The sequence below is a fragment of the Fusarium oxysporum genome, chromosome 3 (assembly GCF_000149955.1).
Source record: "Fusarium oxysporum f. sp. lycopersici 4287 chromosome 3, whole genome shotgun sequence".
In the NCBI taxonomy this organism is placed as follows: domain Eukaryota; kingdom Fungi; phylum Ascomycota; class Sordariomycetes; order Hypocreales; family Nectriaceae; genus Fusarium; species Fusarium oxysporum.
Genome location: NC_030988.1, coordinates 3,122,843 through 3,139,458, shown reverse-complemented (window position 1 = coordinate 3,139,458; position 16,616 = coordinate 3,122,843). Strand labels below are relative to the sequence as shown.

Here is a 16,616-nt window from a genome sequence, read left to right as displayed (position 1 = left end):
GCTCCTTATTGAGAAATTTGGTAATAGATTTACTATTAAGAAGATAATAAGAAGGGGTGAGGACTATGAGGGCAATTATCTATTGCGTAGCATTTGGTCTTACTGGGATTCCTTTATGGAGACGGCCAAGGAGAAAGTAAGATAAGGGGAGGCAACCTTTAAGTAGGTTATGTAAATAGAGGTAGAGGAGTAGACCTATATATTACCTAGGACTATAGGATTATAAATGGAACGTAAGATACTTATATAATCTGAGTTAGGTCTATAGGATAGAAGCTAATAGATTTATTTATATTTACTAATTATTTAAGCTTAGCTAGTAGAAATATTACTATATAGCCCTTCCTTTATATTTATATTTTAGCCGTTACTTAAAGTCACTTATTATATTATATAAATATAGTAACTATATATTTATAATTTGCCTTTTATATAATTATTAGAATAATAGCTTATTATTATCTTAATATTTCTCTTATACTAATTGCGCTTATTATTATTGGCCTAAGTTTAGTAATACCCCTACTAATATAGAAATATTAAAACCAGACTTAAAAGTAAAACTTACGATTTTTAGCACTTATATTAATTTCTTAATATAAAAGTTTTCTTAATATAATCTTACGGTTAAGTTTTATAAACCTAGAAGCTTTTATAGTTATTTTATTACTTATTAGTTATAATCTAGAGTTTGTCGGTTACCCCAGATTTAGTTCGTCGGTTGCCCTATGATCTTATCACCCAGATAATTAAGCGTCATGCCATCACTGTCCCATAGCACCCTCGCTTGCCCACCTTCCTGATTGCGGTAGCCCCGTCCGTACGTCATCCACTGAATAATAGCGCTGAACGGTGTATATGAGCCGGTTGCGAGCCAGTTGCGATGACCTTTCTGGAACCGACCGATAGCCGCGAAACTCGTGTCGCAAGTCGAGTCCTCGGAGTCGTACGGGTCATCCTCAAAAAAGTGCTCCAACATCAGAATCCTCCCGCACCATAAGAAGCCGGCGAGAAACCGAGTATGTGTGTGGGACGGAACCCATGTACCATCCTCCTTGATACCTAATACGGCCGTAAAGTGGAGCAGTGGGTTATGATACTGCTTCCTCCCAAGCTTCTGCTTGATTGACTTGATGCAGAAGTCAAAGACAGCCTCGTCAAGTGCCTCTTTGTCGGAGTCTTCTTCTTTCCCCTCTTCTCTACCCTCAGCGCTCCCTCCATCACTATCACCTTCCCTGCTGTCCTTCATGACCTGTTTCTGCCCCTGCTTCTTCTTCTTGTCAGCAACGGTATCAAGTCGCTGTATGATATCGATCAGAGAGTTCCACTGCTCTTCCGTAAATCGGATACCGTGCTCTGTCTTAGCTCCCTCGCGCCCAAGCGGCTGGATCCGGACACAATAGCACAAGTACCGCTGCCAGCATGCACTGTACCTATCCATCGTATCTGACTGCTGCTTTCGGCCGAACAGGGTCGATACTGGCTTGGTTGGGTCAATGCTGCCGAGCCACTCGAGCGTGTCGTCCGGCACCCTATCCAGTCTTTCCATACAACGGCCAAGCTCGCGCCGGAAGCTCTCGGTCAACTCACGTAGCCTCTGGTTCGCTTCACGGCGCTCGCGGGGCCACATCCGCTGCTCGACTGCGGCAGAAGCCGGTGATAGTCCTGCCTGGTGCAGCATCGGTTTATCCTTCTGCTGCAAGTGCGCCGACCATTTCATAAACTGCACCCATCTTGACTCAGTTTCAACTCCACCTGGTGCCTCCACTTGACGTCTCCGTTCCACCTCCGCCTCCTTCAGATCCTTCTCGCACGCCCGGACGGTCTGTAGCAGTACAGTATCAGTGTTGCCGTCGCCACCACCATTCCCCTGCTCAGCCGTATTGCTGCTTCTGCTGCTGCTGCTGCTCTCGTCGCCGCTGCCGTTGGCCCGTACGGCGGCTGGATTGACGATCCAGTACCTTGCGTGCGGAGCCTTGCGCAGTGACTGGAGCATCACCGTCGCCCGACCTTTCCCTCCCCCGCCGCTGACCTGCAGCTTGTAGTGCCTTTCGCGGGTTTCATGCGTGGCGAAATTCCGACGATTGCGGGTTAGAAATCGACAGCTCTCGCAGCTGAGTCCCTTATATGTCTTTAGTCCGGGGATAGGTGGGCTTCCGTCTGGTGGCAGTTCCATGTTCTCATCTGTTGGGTCTTGTAGTGCTCGGGGGCGCCATCCTGCCGATGAGAACGATTCGGCAAACGCGATGACTTCTTGTAGCGGCTGTCCGATAGTCTTATGGCAATTGCGATAGTGACGCTCTACCTGAGCCGGTTCGGGCTTGATAGCTGCTTTGCAAAGTAGACAAAGCAAGATATCATAGTATATAATTGAATAATCTCTCCAACTAAATGTCTTTTATTTTGTTGTCCCTAATGTGCCCTTATTATATGAATATATATTCCATCTCATTCTTCAACAGTCCAATAGCGTATGTACCTGCCCCTTGAGAACGTTTGAACGATAACATATACCCAGTCCGTCTCGTCATCCGCTTGAGTTGAGTGTTTAAGTTTTGTAAGGTGAGATGTCATATTCTTGCGATTTATTGTTATATAGTTGCAGTGTTTGCAGCTATAGCCCTTCCATTTTGGAAGCTCTGGGATAGACTTGCTTCCATTCTTTGGCAGCGGCACTGTGCACGGATCTTTAAATAACCTCCCGGCGCAGAAAGCCGTGACTTGTTGGAGTTCGACACCTTTAAATTGGTGTGCTCTCCGGAAGTGGCTTACTATGCCCCCGCCTGGTTGGATAGCAGCTCTGCAAAGAAGACATATAAGGACTTGATGCTCTGGAAGCACGCAGAGAACCTTATCTATCCACAAATCGCTTCCTACCTTGAGATATTGAGAGTTCACGCCCCCAAAACTGTCACTAGCCAAACATAGGTTCTCATCAGGCTCGCATTCCGTTCCTAGCTCCGTTCCTAGCTTCCTGATCTCGCTCCACTAACGAGCCAGATATGCTAGCTACCTTGCATCTTTTAGATGAATTAGCCTCTTCTGGGAGTGCCAGAGTATCCTGCAAAGTCATTGCGATATTACGCTTGCGCTGCTTCATTTCTGTTTCAAGTAATGCAGGTATTCGGCTACCAGATAGAGACCATCTTTTGCTTGGTTGGTGCAGAAATTCATGCCAACGAGTTGAAGCCCACTCATAAGCACGCAAGAGTGCCGGTTGGAGTCGAAACGGATAGGCTCCGTCAAGTCCATAGGTGGTCTCCCGTTGCAATGGACGATGTCCGCTTTGCCACGCAAACACAGCATTTCTATCTGCGCCGCTGCTTAGGTCATCGTATCTATTGAACGGGGTATGTACCTCGCGGACGTGCCTCTCTGTAATAGCGATGGCGAGTTGGCGATATAAGCGGACATTGATAGCTTGGTTCCACGCTGCATAGACGGAGCCCAGATCTCAGAGTAAGGCTCAGGCGTTCCTTGAGAATCAGCGATCCTTGGACTAGAAGAAGAAGCCCCGGCTGGGTGGTGCCTCCCGAGCACGTTATGAAAGGAATGCGGTGTCTCAGGACAGCTGTTCTCGACGTAATAAGTTGGCCAATCTCCGGATATAGACAAGGTACAAGTACATAGCCCGGCTTAATCTGGCTGGCAGGAAGCGAACCACATAAAACTCGCGGTTCGTTTGTCGTTTCGCTTTATGGTGTCGTGCGACATACACCACGGAACCACCCCAAACGTAAATTCCACAACTGGTGAATGGTCCGTTCTCACATTCAAGGGCAAAAAGCTCACGCACTCGCGGACACGAACCGCCTTCCACATAGAGGCCGCCAGCAAGCATCTCTTCCAGTTCGGTCACTTGCTTAAGGTATGACATAACGATAGGCCACCTCCAGTAGCCGTCTCTGGCAAGGGCGCCGTTGCTGGAGGAATAGGCTTGGATCAGCAATTCCTTGTATGCCGACTCAAGACCGTTCGCGGGATGCTTGACAAAACAGTATCCGCTCTGTGAATTTGCCAAGTCATCCTTGACTGATGCTAAGTCGATCTCAGGTTCGAGACCATACATGAGACTGCCACATAATTCTTCCGCTCGAGACGTAAAATACTCTGGAAGCTCACGAAATTTATCCATAGTTAATTGTAAGCTTCCGTTTGAAACTGTCTCCCCATCGTCACTCCAGTAGAAAAGAATAGATGGTGGTTCGGTGCGAGCTATAGTGCGACCAAAGTTTCGAAGACTGACTAGCTCAGCAAGTGGAGATTGTGAACCTAGGACCATATGCTCCGCTCGAATTTCGTTTAACCTTTTGAGTTGTTGTGTATGTGGCCGTTGTGGGATGCCAATAGTGTTATATGGCCTTAATGGCAATGCGCGTTCTAGAAGCAATAGGCGCTGCATATAAATGAGCCCAGATAGTTGTGGACAGTACTGTCGTGCAAGCAAAAAGTGTTGGCAGTCTTTAGAAAAACCAAGGATACCGCTGAAGTAAACTAATAGCGTGGAGCCGGGCTGCCCAGCAATGAAGGTCTCCGTACACAGAGTAAGGCAAGCATCATAGAGCAGCTCCAGGAAATCATCGAAGGCCGCAATATCGAGCTCACCATCCGCTGGAACCTGTAGTTCTAGATGGGCTTCTCGGCTGAACTCGGCCCGATCGCTGCCATATGCAGAGTCATCATGGTCAAGTTCATCGTCATCTGAATCCCAGTCCTCATCACCGTCGCCATCATCCTCCCCTTCTGGGTCGATATCATCCCTATCGTTGTTGCCTGTTCTTTCCCCATCCTCGCTACCAGTCGAATTAGACCGATCCTCATTCAGGGCCACAGAAGTCTCTTCGACGCAGCGGTAGTTCCCAAGATCGGGCCACAGTCCCCGAGATACATCGAACATATTCCAAATTTTATGGCTCCATAAACGTTCTACTGTCGCGGAAAGTACCGGATTGAATCGGACGTTCGCCACTTCTCCCTGTAAAGCATTCGACATCCTATGAAGTCGGATAACGAATGTAAGAAAGCGTTTCTCAAGTACCCTATATTTAGTTTCGCTGCTCTTCTCTGCCACAAGACGGAACGGAGCTTCGCGATAGACATGAAGCTTCAGACTCAAGAGCCAGCATAAGAGGGTACGACTGGTGTAACGGACTGTGTTCTCGCAGCGATCTATCACCAAGTCTAATGCCCTCACGGTACAAGATAGTTTCTGTTCATCCACGTACGAGCTCCTGATATCCGGATCGCCTTGCCGGCACCCTTGTCCCATAACATAGTCTGACATGAGTGAATGTCGATCCGGTAACCGCGTCATTGCTCGTAGAATGTCACGTCGAGTGTTCTGAAAGATGACCCGCCATTGAGTTCTCTCTTGCCATAGGCCGGTAGATGCAAGAGCATCGCTACCCAAGTCCTTGGCACTCATGCGTGGCTGATTCATCTGGCGAAAATAATTCTCCTCTCGCTCTAATACATCGCTTAGATGGGTGCGCGCCTCACAGTTCAGGCTTCGGACGTCTTTGCTCAAATCAGGCCGAGATGATTTTGCGAGTCTTGCTCCCTTCTTCGATTTTCCAGTTTCTCGAAGGACCTCGAACCATCTACTGCCTTCCCGAGAAGGGAAAAACCGTTGACAGGCAACGCCCTCGATCCATGGTAATTCGGCAGATGGCTCCAGACCTGATATCGGCCTTCCTCTTCCTCTTGGGTTTTTCCACAGGTGCTCCTCCGTACAATGGAGCCTCATCTTTTGGGCTTGGCGGAATATATGGCCACATTTCCGGCACTTTAGTCCGTCCAATCTCGGTGTAGCAAGGCAAGGAATCGCTTCAATCGGTATGCGTGGTAGTCGAAGCTTAGACTGGTCTTGGAGAAGATCTGGGATTGCTTTGACCTGCTCTACCAATCTATGCCGGCATTCCAGAGAAATATTGTTGTGTTTTGTCCTGAGGTGTGTGTTGACCTCGTTGGGGAGGGTTGCAAATCCGCATAACTCGCATACTATAAGTTGATATTCTAGAAGAATAACGAATGGGTGGACTGGGTTGGATGATTGAGATAGCTTACTAGGGCCCATTGTCTTGATTGGAAATAAACTTGTTATACGGCGATTGGGTATATGCTCCCTATATCTCGGTCTTGGGTAAGGGGGAGGATCTCTATGAACCATCTAAAGAGTTATTACTAGTTAATATACGCCGTAAATCACGCGTACTCGCGTGTACTCACGCGACTACGCGTCATGTCATTAATCTAATTATTGACCCTGGTTTAAATGAAGTCTACCCCTAGCATAAATAAAGTCTACCCCTTGCGAAATTCAAGCCTACTCCCTGTTAAGTAGGTCTAGAAATTGAATTCTACTCCCCTGTAAAAACCAATTCTACCCTGGGTTGTTTAGCATAAAACAAATGAATTCTACGTAGAATTGATTTTAGTATGGTGCACTAGGAAGGACAGCAGCAGGACCACAGGACTACGTGATGACATTATTGTTACGAAACTACAAGAGCTTATCCGCGGAAACCGGCTCCACTGTACGCTCTGCTTCATCCAGAGATCAAAAGATGATGGGCCAGGCAGCAAAGATGCTGATACACATATGATTGAGAACTGTTACTATCAAGATCATAAAAGTGAAGCGCATGTCTGGCTCAAAGTCTTGGAAGATTACAAGGCGCAAAGCCATGGACCAGGAGCGCGATGCAACAATTGTCGGTTTCCAAAGCTTTTGTGCTGGCAGACGTTACACAGGGAAATGCTAGATGCGAAGTATGGAAACGAGGACGAAGCGCGGGAGCAGACCGGTGAATCGTATCCGGTAGTGTCATGTGAATGGGTCAAGCCAGTAAAAGATTTTGTTGCCGCATGTATGGTGGCTGATGGTAAAACTGACCGGACTGGTGTGACTTTATTGGGCGCCACTGCTCTCCGTTACATGGGATGGAAGAACTGGGACGACCTAGAAAAAATAGGTCCGCAATGCATTCTGTTGTGGCTGCAAGAAATGGACGAGATTCAAGGCCTCCGATGTCCACGTTTGCTCAAGCTGTATTGGTTGCTTGCTAGCGTGAGACACGATGACATGGATCGGGATCTGGATCTTGGCATGGAGCTGGATGGTGACTATGAAACGGAGTCGGAGGGTGACTATGGAACGGAGTCGGAGGATGATTGCGAAATGGAGTCGGAGGGTGATTAAAACTGTGCCACAGCTTACAGCATCCCAAACCCTCTCGAACAGCTAGGACGCTTGTTCGAGGCATTCGAAGCGCCAGAAACGAGCGCTCCTTCGGCCGCCAGGCCACTCGCAAAGGCCCGAGGTTGCAGTCCGAACACTAATTTCATCTTAGTAGGGGAATCTTTCCCAATTGTAAACCAGCAAGTTGGTAAACTTGCAATGCTGAGGACTATTTTCTTCATGTTGTGATAATAAATTTGGTCAAGGTTCAGGGAGAATGTAAGAAGGGTAGCTATGCGAGACTGCGAGATTATAGTACACAACACCATTTACCGGTCGCACCTAATAGACAGTGGTCCTGTTTTCCCAACACAACTAATCTGCCCTCGATCACCAACATGCCAGATCCAGGTGTGGCATAAACGAACCTCCGCAAAAACACTATCAACATATTCGGTCACCCGCTGCCGCTATGCAACTTGCCTCTCTCCTTGAACGTCATTGAGAAGGGAACTTAGATACATGTTACCCTGCAGGCAGAGGAGGCCGTGAAATTGGAGCGCGCTCCTTTTGTTTGTCTCTACTGCCCCGTAGTACTGACTAATCCGCCCAAATATCGCATCTTTCCCAACCATCACGTAATACTGAAAGAACATGGACATCTCCCGGTGACAAAAGATGGCCGAGCTGAAAGAATCCGATAAGGCGAGTCGTGCTCTCTTGTTTGCCCGGCCAAGACTCTTTAGGTATTCTTCGGTTTCGTTTGTCTTAGCCCGACTTCTATCGGGCTCGTTATATCGTTCAGGTTTAGTTTAAACCAGATAGCAGGGGTGCCGTGCCGAATCAAGAGTTCTTGGCAGTGTCCCCTTGCCCTTGACATCAAGACCGCGATACGAAGAAGCGTCGCAACCTGCAGCGCCTTCAAGTCCTAGCGCGATTTCGGCAGTGATACCCTCTACACTTGTAGATGGCGAATATGTCAGGCCATGAATATGGATGGGCTTATCCTCAACTTTGAGACTAACATAATCGACGGAGGCGGAGATTACAGAGAAGTATCGTTTCCAGGCTTTGGCTTCCTTCACTTCAGAGGCGCGCTTGTAGGTGTAGTCGACAGATGCGCTGTAGCCGGGGGAGCCAAGCGCTCTGTTGCTGCCGCTATCGAAGGAGATATCATTCAGAACTTTGAGATTTAGCATGAGACCGGTTATTGTGAGCTGTGCTGTACACATATAGTGGTTTGTAGCAGATGATGACTTATCTGTCTTAATGTCGGCCTGGAAACTGACGGAGTCGAGCTTTTTACCCTTGGCTAATGAAAGGACAGGAGCCAGCACTACCAAAGTCGCACGTGCAGTGCTGAATTTCATATCGAAGAATAACCACCATAATGATTGTAATAATTATCAGGGCTGATGAGCATGTATTCATGGGTGATTTGAACGTGACGCTGACAAATGCAGGTGCTGATGACCATTTTGAGCCGACGAAGACTATTGACTAGATATTTATTAAACATTAAAGTCACAGATCAAACAAGAAATACTTTCGGTCCAGTGTTTTTCACCCTCTTTAGCATTTTCGCCTGAGTCACAGGTTTGCCATCAAAGATAGTCTCAATGAGCAAGTCAAAACGTTTACAAGTAATAACGGTATCTGGTATTTATCAGCGACACGTACTACCTACTCACTTGCTATTCAGAACAGGGAGCTTGAGCGAGTTTACCAAGGTGTTCAGTTTCTGGCGAGCTGCTTTGGAGATTTGATGTTTCTCGCCCAGGTGCCTCCCGACGCGGTCATTGTCAGCCGCAAGCGCGTAGCCACATAGCGTGCAGATAATGGCCGGCTCTGGTAAATTAAAGTAAAGATGGAGTTTCTCTAGCCAAGAGTGTTGATCCAGGCTTAGTGAGATTTCTTGATGGATTCCGGTCATTGTCTAGGTTAGTTGTTCATATAGAGTCATTGATACGGGGTTGTTTATATGGGGTTATTACGGGCCAGGTGGGAAATGTAAAAGGGGAGAAGCGGGACACTAGATTCAATGGATTGGGCATGGGTAGCACGGACCCTTTGAAGCCAGAACGGGCCCCGTTCTGTGTTTGCTGTTGAGAGTTAAAAATCAGAACGGGCCCCGTTCTGGGGTGGCGCGAACCTTGTCGATTCTAGTGCATGTGATTGGGTTAGAACTCAGAACGGGCCCCGTTCCTGCCGTGCATACTTGAGTAGTCGTTACCGTCTTACTACAGCCTCGATAAAATCTCGTTTAAACTTAGCCTTAGTGGGGCGAGGGTCCATCTGCACACCTGTGAATACTTTCTGTATCCCACTGTACTGACGAGTAAAAGAAAGATAGTAAAATATTCGAGATACTAAGGAAAAACTAAAATAAACAGTGACATTAGTCTCTTTATTACTTGTTCCTTATCACGACGGTGAATATGGCTAACTAGCTTCTAATAACTTGTGATTAGTACTGGATGGGAACTCATCCGGACGTTTAGGTCCGGTAGTCTAGGCATAGATTTAGTAACTTCAAAGAAGTGTAGTAATAGTTAGACTACTTATAAACTAGCCTTCAGCTTATCTTCTACTGCCTAACACCCAATGAGCATAACTTAAACTATCAAATAGGGTATAGTATTCTACGACTAGGGACTACTTAATTTAGTGTTAGTGATACCTATTAACTTGTTTTAGTTCCTTCTTTTGGCTAAGATTGACGGGACGTTGCCGATCTTACCCTCTTACAGCGTCTTTGCGGGTCGGACGCTAAGGCGTTAGGACGCTCTAGGCCTTATACCTATTACATACTAATGCTAAGACTATTGAAAACGGCTGAGCTATTGGTTTCCTAATTTAGTAATAACAAGCGACTTACCAATATCATACCAATTAGGCATATACTTAAGCGGGTTAGGAATGTTAGAAAGAAATATATAGATAATGTTAAAGCTGCAAAAATATGCTTCACGGATCTGAATGATAAGTTTCAGCTAATATTAAATTATAAGGGTGAAATTAAGAATAAAAATTGATTATGAAATTGATGAATTTACGGTGTGGAGAAAGCGGCCATTAAGGTACGATGGGCCACTTCTGGGTTACAGAAGGAATAATACAAACAAGACAGTTTCTATCACATCATTATGATCTGATAGTTCACGGGGCGACCCCCTGGGGGGTTAACGCTGTGGATAACTGAGAAATACGTGGTCCAGTATAAGGAAGAATTACTACCAGATCTTCCTCAATTTATTGGTTATTATATAAACCTTTACTCGGGATGTTATAATATACATTGTTTGTCATATCGAATTACTAAGGCCCTATCCGATCTTATGTATCAACCCAATATAGTGATCCGTCCTCCACCCGTCAAGCTCATAACACCATACCGCCCCTAGACCAGCTGCCTCTTGAAGGGGCGACGTTGAAGGTGCCGGTTGAGGGGCTGAACCGCGTGATTGAACCGGCACCGCATCGAACTGTGGCCCGATAGGAGAGCCCGTGTTCACGCCATACGTCTCGGCTTGGGTCGGAGACCCCATAAAATGGGTCGTGTCTGGTGCATCTGATCGAATCTGAGGCTGGGGGTGCTGAGCCAGAATTAAACTCAGGTGGAGTTATTCGGTCTCATTCTAGGTCTAACCTGAACTGGATTCTCGACTGGTGCTTGTGGCTTAGGCTAGAACTCAATAGACTACGTCTAACTGCCGCCACAATAAACCACACCCTAATCGTGACGCCTATAGTAAACGAGTGAGCAAATAAATAGAATCGTTATGTATGTACCCTCAAATTTATTTACTCATACACCTTGTCTCGCTGAAGCGACATACTTTATAAAACAAGTTCATGTAACCTACCAAGCGGTTTGAAATATAAACCAAATATTAACCCTCTAGTAAAGAGAGCCTATCGAGCACAACTTCTCTCACATGGACGACAATCTTCCTCATGACGGCCGCTCGGGGCTTATATCGCGTCTCGGTAAAGTCTCAATCGCTGTGCTAATGTCCTCGTTCGTGGTCTGTTTGGGGTGTTTGACTTTTCTTGCATTCTTATGGGGGGCCAACACAAATAATGCTGTCTGGCGGAGCATTGTCCTTGCTGGGTGGACGACGCGGTCTATCACCATTACGTCCCTTGTTCTAAGATGGGCTACAGCTGCCCAAGCGGCAACATGCACGTCTATGCTTGCAGCAATCTTGCTCCAGAGGGGCGCGGTCCCGCTGCCTGCCGCAGCTGCTGTATCTATCATCAGGTTTGACAATACAGGCCCTTGGTCGCTCCTGGGCAAGATGGGAGCAGAGTGGCACCATAGGTCTATCTCGATAGGCTTGCTGGCTACGCTGCTTACCTTCACGACATTATCCTTGCAATTCACATCGACAGTTTTACTGTCGCAAGTCGGTATAGCTTCTCTCCCTGTTGCGACCTCTGTCCCGCAGACATACTATGGCACAGATACGTATGGGCCTGCGTATGGTCCCCAGGGAGGGGTTCATTCGTTCTTTGATACGACACCTGCGAGATATCCTGCCTTCGCTGAATGGATTTCCAATGCAACAATCTCGGACACAACTGCTCAGCACGGAGAATTCGCTCCTAGCAGTGCACCCGGCATAATAGACACTGGAACCGTCGTGCGAGCCTTCCTTCCATTCAAGGACGATGAGCGCAGCCGATTAATAGAGTATCATGGATTCGGCACTGTCGTGGACACGAGGGTCGTTTGTGTGCGTCCAAGGCTTACAAACATTGTGTTCTCCACCGACAATGATAACCCCGGCTACTATGCTTTCCGCATAACCGGCCTAGCAGACGTCGAGCAGAAGCCGTTGGGCTTTCTTCGGCTACCAGACGATGACGGAAGCAAAAATAACTCGCTGTCTTTTGATTGCGGATTTACTACAGATGCAGACCCAGAGACGTATGGATGGCCGCTCGCTCTGTGTGAACTCGAACAGATTTTAGGTACGCAACGGCCCGAAAAGAGGCCAACGAGATTAAGACAAGTAGTATTGATCACTTTCATAGGAATTTATTCGGTTATGGATTCGAAAGGGTTTCAGGTGGTACCGGGTCCATCTTACCTTCTCATCAATGCAACATTGACTAATTACGTGACTAATTTGGATGGCTCCGACGTATGGGAATCTATTACACTCAAAGCAAACGATACTTCAGAGTCTCTGAGCCTACAATTCACACTTTGCATGACTGCATTCAAGGCACAACAATTGGAGATCAACGCGACAAGACCTGCATCATTTCCTCCAGAGCCTACCGTACTCTGGAACACCTCAACAGCTACTTACAATACCAAGGATGTTCTGCGGCAATTCGGCGCTGGGACATCAAGAGACTCAACCGCGAGACGTGGCATCTTCGATCTCGCATCTCGTTCATGGCAATGGCGTGAGCAACCGATACTATTGGCTGAAGGCGATGACTTTGATGAGGTTTGGTCGGGCTTTTTTTCGACCACTGCCGCTATTTGGGTCATCAGCCCCAACCCTTGGTACCGGGGCCTGGTGAATGAAGCTCAATACTCAATTTTCACTCATATGGCAAGATCCACAGCAAATCCTGCGCTTGCGCTGCAAGCCTACTTTACGACCTTATGCGCAATTTGCTACTACGAGCGGATCATCATGTTTGATACAGCCGCGCCATCATCACGAGTATCTTTGGTCCAAGTGACTCGACCACTGGGCTGGACTGCCTTTATTATCGTGGTCAGCGTAGTAATGTTGCATCTTCTCCTAGTCCTGCTGGCGATCTTGATATTTCGCCGCGCCGGAAACCTTAGCCGGATTCAAAACGCGTGGGCCTCCATCTCGCAGCTCCTTGGGCCCACCACAGAAAGTTGGATTAGGGATGCAGATACGGTTGACGATAAGACGGTTAAGTCGTGGCTCAAAGATCGTGGTCTGAGCAAAACATTGGTTCGGGTTGAGCATGTTCAGAGTCGCGTGCAGCTTGTTGAAAAGGATAAAGTCTCGTAGATATGTCTTCTGTATTGATTATACTACTCTATAAGTATTGAGTCATGCGCTCTATGCAGGTTAGAAAGGCTTCCCTGTTCTTTGGTTTTGACCAGATTCTTCGCCAAGTGAGGCAGATAATAGCCCCTACAACACTGAGAGCCCTCAGTCCCCGCCCCCGTGCCTCATCCCAGATCCATAAGCAGAGACAAAGCAGTGCCGCGAGGAACATGGCAACAATGGCGAGTCCAAAGTAGTTATATCAAAGAAGCCCCAGATCAGCGGCACAAATGTTCATGCCAAGACTCGACGCAAGACTTACAGGCAAGAAAATCGCTGGCTGCCAGGCCGATTCTGTTGATGACATTGAGTCCCCGCCTGCGCGAAAGAAGTGTCGGATCACCTCGAAGATAAGACCACGAACCCCAAGCGAGAACAAGCACGCTGATGGTGATGCCAAGACCTTCAATGGTCCCACGAACCCCTGGAGCGTGCACGGATGAAAATGATGTATTACGACGCATTTTGTGGAAAATTGGAAGGATGTCAAGCGTGCACGGACCAGGATATGTGCATTGCGTCGCAATGTGCTCAGCAATCACTGTAGTGATGGGATTGGAATAGGCTATCAAGTTCTCTCGAAGAATCGATTCCGAGCTTGTAGAGGCGGAAAACAAGTGAGCACAACATTCCGTCTACTGTCTGCTTCATTGTATCGCTAAAGTCGAAAAAGAAATCAAGGGTTATATCGTCGTCTAAATTCGTAAGATGGTCGGGAATTGTAGTGCTCAGAACTGTCTTGCCACATCCCGGCAGCCCGTAAAACCATAGATGCCGACGTGATTAAGTTTCCTACTCTCTGAAGGCAGCACCACGAAGGAACCACTCCCAAATTCCTTCGTATCTGAGTTGTCTTGCATAATTGGCATTGGTCGAGGAGTCAGGAGGAGAGAGCCAGTTCTTGATCGCGGCCACATGCTGGTTCGATCTGACTGTCTTATCCTATGACTTTGGTTGTATTCGACGTTTCCTGCACATCATTTAATGTCTTTCCGACTATCTACAGTTAGAAGGGGGTCGACGGAGAGGAATAGTGACACTAACTGGAACTCAGAACCTCACCAACTCTCCTCTCGGCCTCGACCTTACTAGGCGGGATTTGACGCAGAAGATCTTTCGTATACGCTGCCGCCATCATGGCCGCGAAGCCTTGCCACTCCTTGTTCTTATGAGAATCAGAATAGTCGCATATCCCTTTGACTGTCGTTAGCCTCCACCTTCGTACCTGGCCCCACATAACCCCCGCCGAAACCGAGGTACATGGAGTGACTTTGAGAACCACCAAAATCAACCCCGCCCATTTCATTATATATCTCTTTTTATGAGTTCTCATGGATTCCCAACAGCTCATCAGCCAAGCAGCCAACGCATATGATGATAATAGCTCCATCCATGTCGATGATAGCCGCCGCGAGCAGCCCGCTGATAACACTTGCCGGCCAATACATGATCCTATTCTTGGTCGTGGCTACAACTTCGAGGCCATGGTCGTTCCAACCCGGCCCTTTGAGATAACGGCCCTGCCCTCAGAGCCGCTCGTAAGCGGATGCGGAGCAATCATGTGCTGGCCTTCCTCTGCCTCGTGGGTTTATCCACTGATGCTTTTCAGTGCAATGCTTTTGTATCTTTTGGATGTGACGAACAATATGGGCGCAAGCACGACGTTTTAAACCATCTAGTTTTGGCGGCGCAAGATACGGGATAGGTTGAATTATATCCGTTGGGTACTGTAAATAGTGACGTAGGTCTTCCCGACTGTGGAGAATGTTCGGGATCTGTTTTATCTTCTCTACCAGCTCCTGCCGACGCTCTGGCTGTATATCGCGATGTCGTGTTCTCAGATGCGTAGCAACCTCATCGACTATAGAGGCGAACCCACAAACCTGACACACGAGAAGACGGTATGTAGAGAGAAGAACGTAGGGATAAATTGCACTGCATGGTTCAGATTGCAAGTTTGAAGCTGTGATAGTGACTCGGTGACTAGTAGTAAGATTTGAATGATGATGTTTCTTTAATTACCAACGAGACTATCTAGAAGTATGATGATGTTACTCCCTACAGCACTTTACGCGACAGGACGTGTCGCGTTCTGTGGCAAACCCCTGACAGGCCCCTGTTCTGATCAGCGCTACTATTCCCGTATATAGTACAACATTAAATCAACTCTACACCCTGGCAATAAATCAACCCTACTAGGGTTAAAGCGGGTCAATTAAATCAACTCTAGTAGAGTTGATTTTGGACTGTAGCACTAGGTGCCGGCAGCTCTTGCAGCTGAAACCTGCGTATATCTCCAGCCCTGGGATCGGTGGTCCCCCATCGGCCGGCAGCTCTATGTCCTTGTCGGTTGGGTCTCGGAGCGCCAGTGGCTGCGAGCCTGATGACGGGGAGAAAGAGGCGGCGAATGCGATGACCTCCTGCAGTTGCCGCCCGGCTGTCTTGTGACGGTGGCGGTAGTGATTCTCGACCTGATCTACACGGGGCTTGATAGCCACTGGGCAGAGGAGGCAGATGAGGATGTCGAGCTCTTTGCACAGTTGGATGACCTGACCTCCCCCTGCCTCGGTATCATCACTATGATAATCATACTTGCTGTTGGGACTGGGGACTGGCGGCATGGATTGATCGATTGGTTGACTAATAGACAGAGGCACATTGGGTTAATAACTTGATAGCTAGAGAGAATAAATAAAATAAATGAATAAATGAATTGTTATTGATGGCATGGTATAAACTCTAATTCTAACCTGTTTTGCTTTTTGTCGTTGCTAGCGGTGATGTTGATCCTGGTTATTTCAACTCTCACCCCTGATCTGGGGTTACGCTGACCTTGGGGTTAAGCCTGGGGTTAGGTTAGCTCTCGGCTGGGGGCGCCGCCCTTTTTGGCTGGTGGTTTGCCGTCACCTGCGGTTAGCGGTGAATGGCCTGAGCGCCCAGCGTTTTGGACGAATCAGCTTACATCAGATCGAACCCCAACCCCCACCTGCCTTGGGGTTGGCGGCCAAACGCAGCCGGACTGGCGACCAGGACTCTGCAAAGGAGTCTCGGTGAAGTTGCCTGCTGATAGCGGTACTGTGTTAGTTACAAGCTTACTCTTACGCCCTACCCTATAGCGCCTCCCCTTCCCCCCCTTCTGTCCCAGCACCAATCGTAATCTGTCTTAATTCCGGGCGCATTATATACAAAATAGTAGAGTAATACTATTATACGTACCTCTCGGTCTATAGTAAGCTGTTGCCTCTTCGCTGCTGCTCTGTCGACGACCGGCATACTATCATCATTGTGAGCCCGGCGTTTTCTGTCACCGAAATCACCATCAGTTCGGGCCAGAAATTGATGCCACAGACGGCTGATCTCCCGGAAATTTGACAACATCTCCGGCT

General features: G+C 47.8%; 7 protein-coding genes across 7 annotated transcripts; 3 read left to right on the top strand and 4 right to left on the bottom strand.

Annotated features, from left to right (window-relative positions):
- Nucleotides 1-709: 709 nt before the first annotated feature.
- On the bottom strand, nucleotides 710-6,076 carry FOXG_06642 (uncharacterized protein; the record flags this gene model as incomplete). The annotated part of the gene is made up of 2 exons (XM_018385328.1): nucleotides 710-2,387; nucleotides 3,717-6,076. 2 exons carry the CDS (start codon nucleotides 6,074-6,076, stop codon nucleotides 710-712), a joined length of 4,038 nt encoding a protein of 1,345 aa, XP_018242631.1.
- Nucleotides 6,077-6,274: 198 nt separating this feature from the next.
- On the top strand, nucleotides 6,275-7,201 carry FOXG_06641 (uncharacterized protein; the record flags this gene model as incomplete). Its single annotated transcript, XM_018385327.1, has 2 exons — nucleotides 6,275-6,339; nucleotides 6,451-7,201. 2 exons carry the CDS (start codon nucleotides 6,275-6,277, stop codon nucleotides 7,199-7,201), a joined length of 816 nt encoding a protein of 271 aa, XP_018242630.1.
- A 791-nt stretch (nucleotides 7,202-7,992) lies between these two features.
- On the bottom strand, nucleotides 7,993-8,550 carry FOXG_06640 (uncharacterized protein; the record flags this gene model as incomplete). Its single annotated transcript, XM_018385326.1, has 1 exon — nucleotides 7,993-8,550. The coding sequence occupies one exon, from the start codon at nucleotides 8,548-8,550 to the stop codon at nucleotides 7,993-7,995; it is 558 nt and encodes a 185-aa protein (XP_018242629.1).
- Nucleotides 8,551-11,118: 2,568 nt separating this feature from the next.
- FOXG_19336 (uncharacterized protein) lies at nucleotides 11,119-13,191 on the top strand (the record flags this gene model as incomplete). Its single annotated transcript, XM_018399549.1, has 2 exons — nucleotides 11,119-12,157; nucleotides 12,221-13,191. The coding sequence occupies 2 exons, from the start codon at nucleotides 11,119-11,121 to the stop codon at nucleotides 13,189-13,191; spliced, it is 2,010 nt and encodes a 669-aa protein (XP_018242628.1).
- A 269-nt stretch (nucleotides 13,192-13,460) lies between these two features.
- Nucleotides 13,461-13,673, top strand: FOXG_19335 (uncharacterized protein; the record flags this gene model as incomplete). Its single annotated transcript, XM_018399548.1, has 1 exon — nucleotides 13,461-13,673. The coding sequence occupies one exon, from the start codon at nucleotides 13,461-13,463 to the stop codon at nucleotides 13,671-13,673; it is 213 nt and encodes a 70-aa protein (XP_018242627.1).
- A 349-nt stretch (nucleotides 13,674-14,022) lies between these two features.
- On the bottom strand, nucleotides 14,023-14,365 carry FOXG_19334 (uncharacterized protein; the record flags this gene model as incomplete). Its single annotated transcript, XM_018399547.1, has 2 exons — nucleotides 14,023-14,172; nucleotides 14,297-14,365. 2 exons carry the CDS (start codon nucleotides 14,363-14,365, stop codon nucleotides 14,023-14,025), a joined length of 219 nt encoding a protein of 72 aa, XP_018242626.1.
- A 1,066-nt stretch (nucleotides 14,366-15,431) lies between these two features.
- On the bottom strand, nucleotides 15,432-15,851 carry FOXG_06638 (uncharacterized protein; the record flags this gene model as incomplete). The annotated part of the gene is made up of 1 exon (XM_018385325.1): nucleotides 15,432-15,851. One exon carries the CDS (start codon nucleotides 15,849-15,851, stop codon nucleotides 15,432-15,434), a length of 420 nt encoding a protein of 139 aa, XP_018242625.1.
- Between the last annotated feature and the right edge of the window lie 765 nt (nucleotides 15,852-16,616).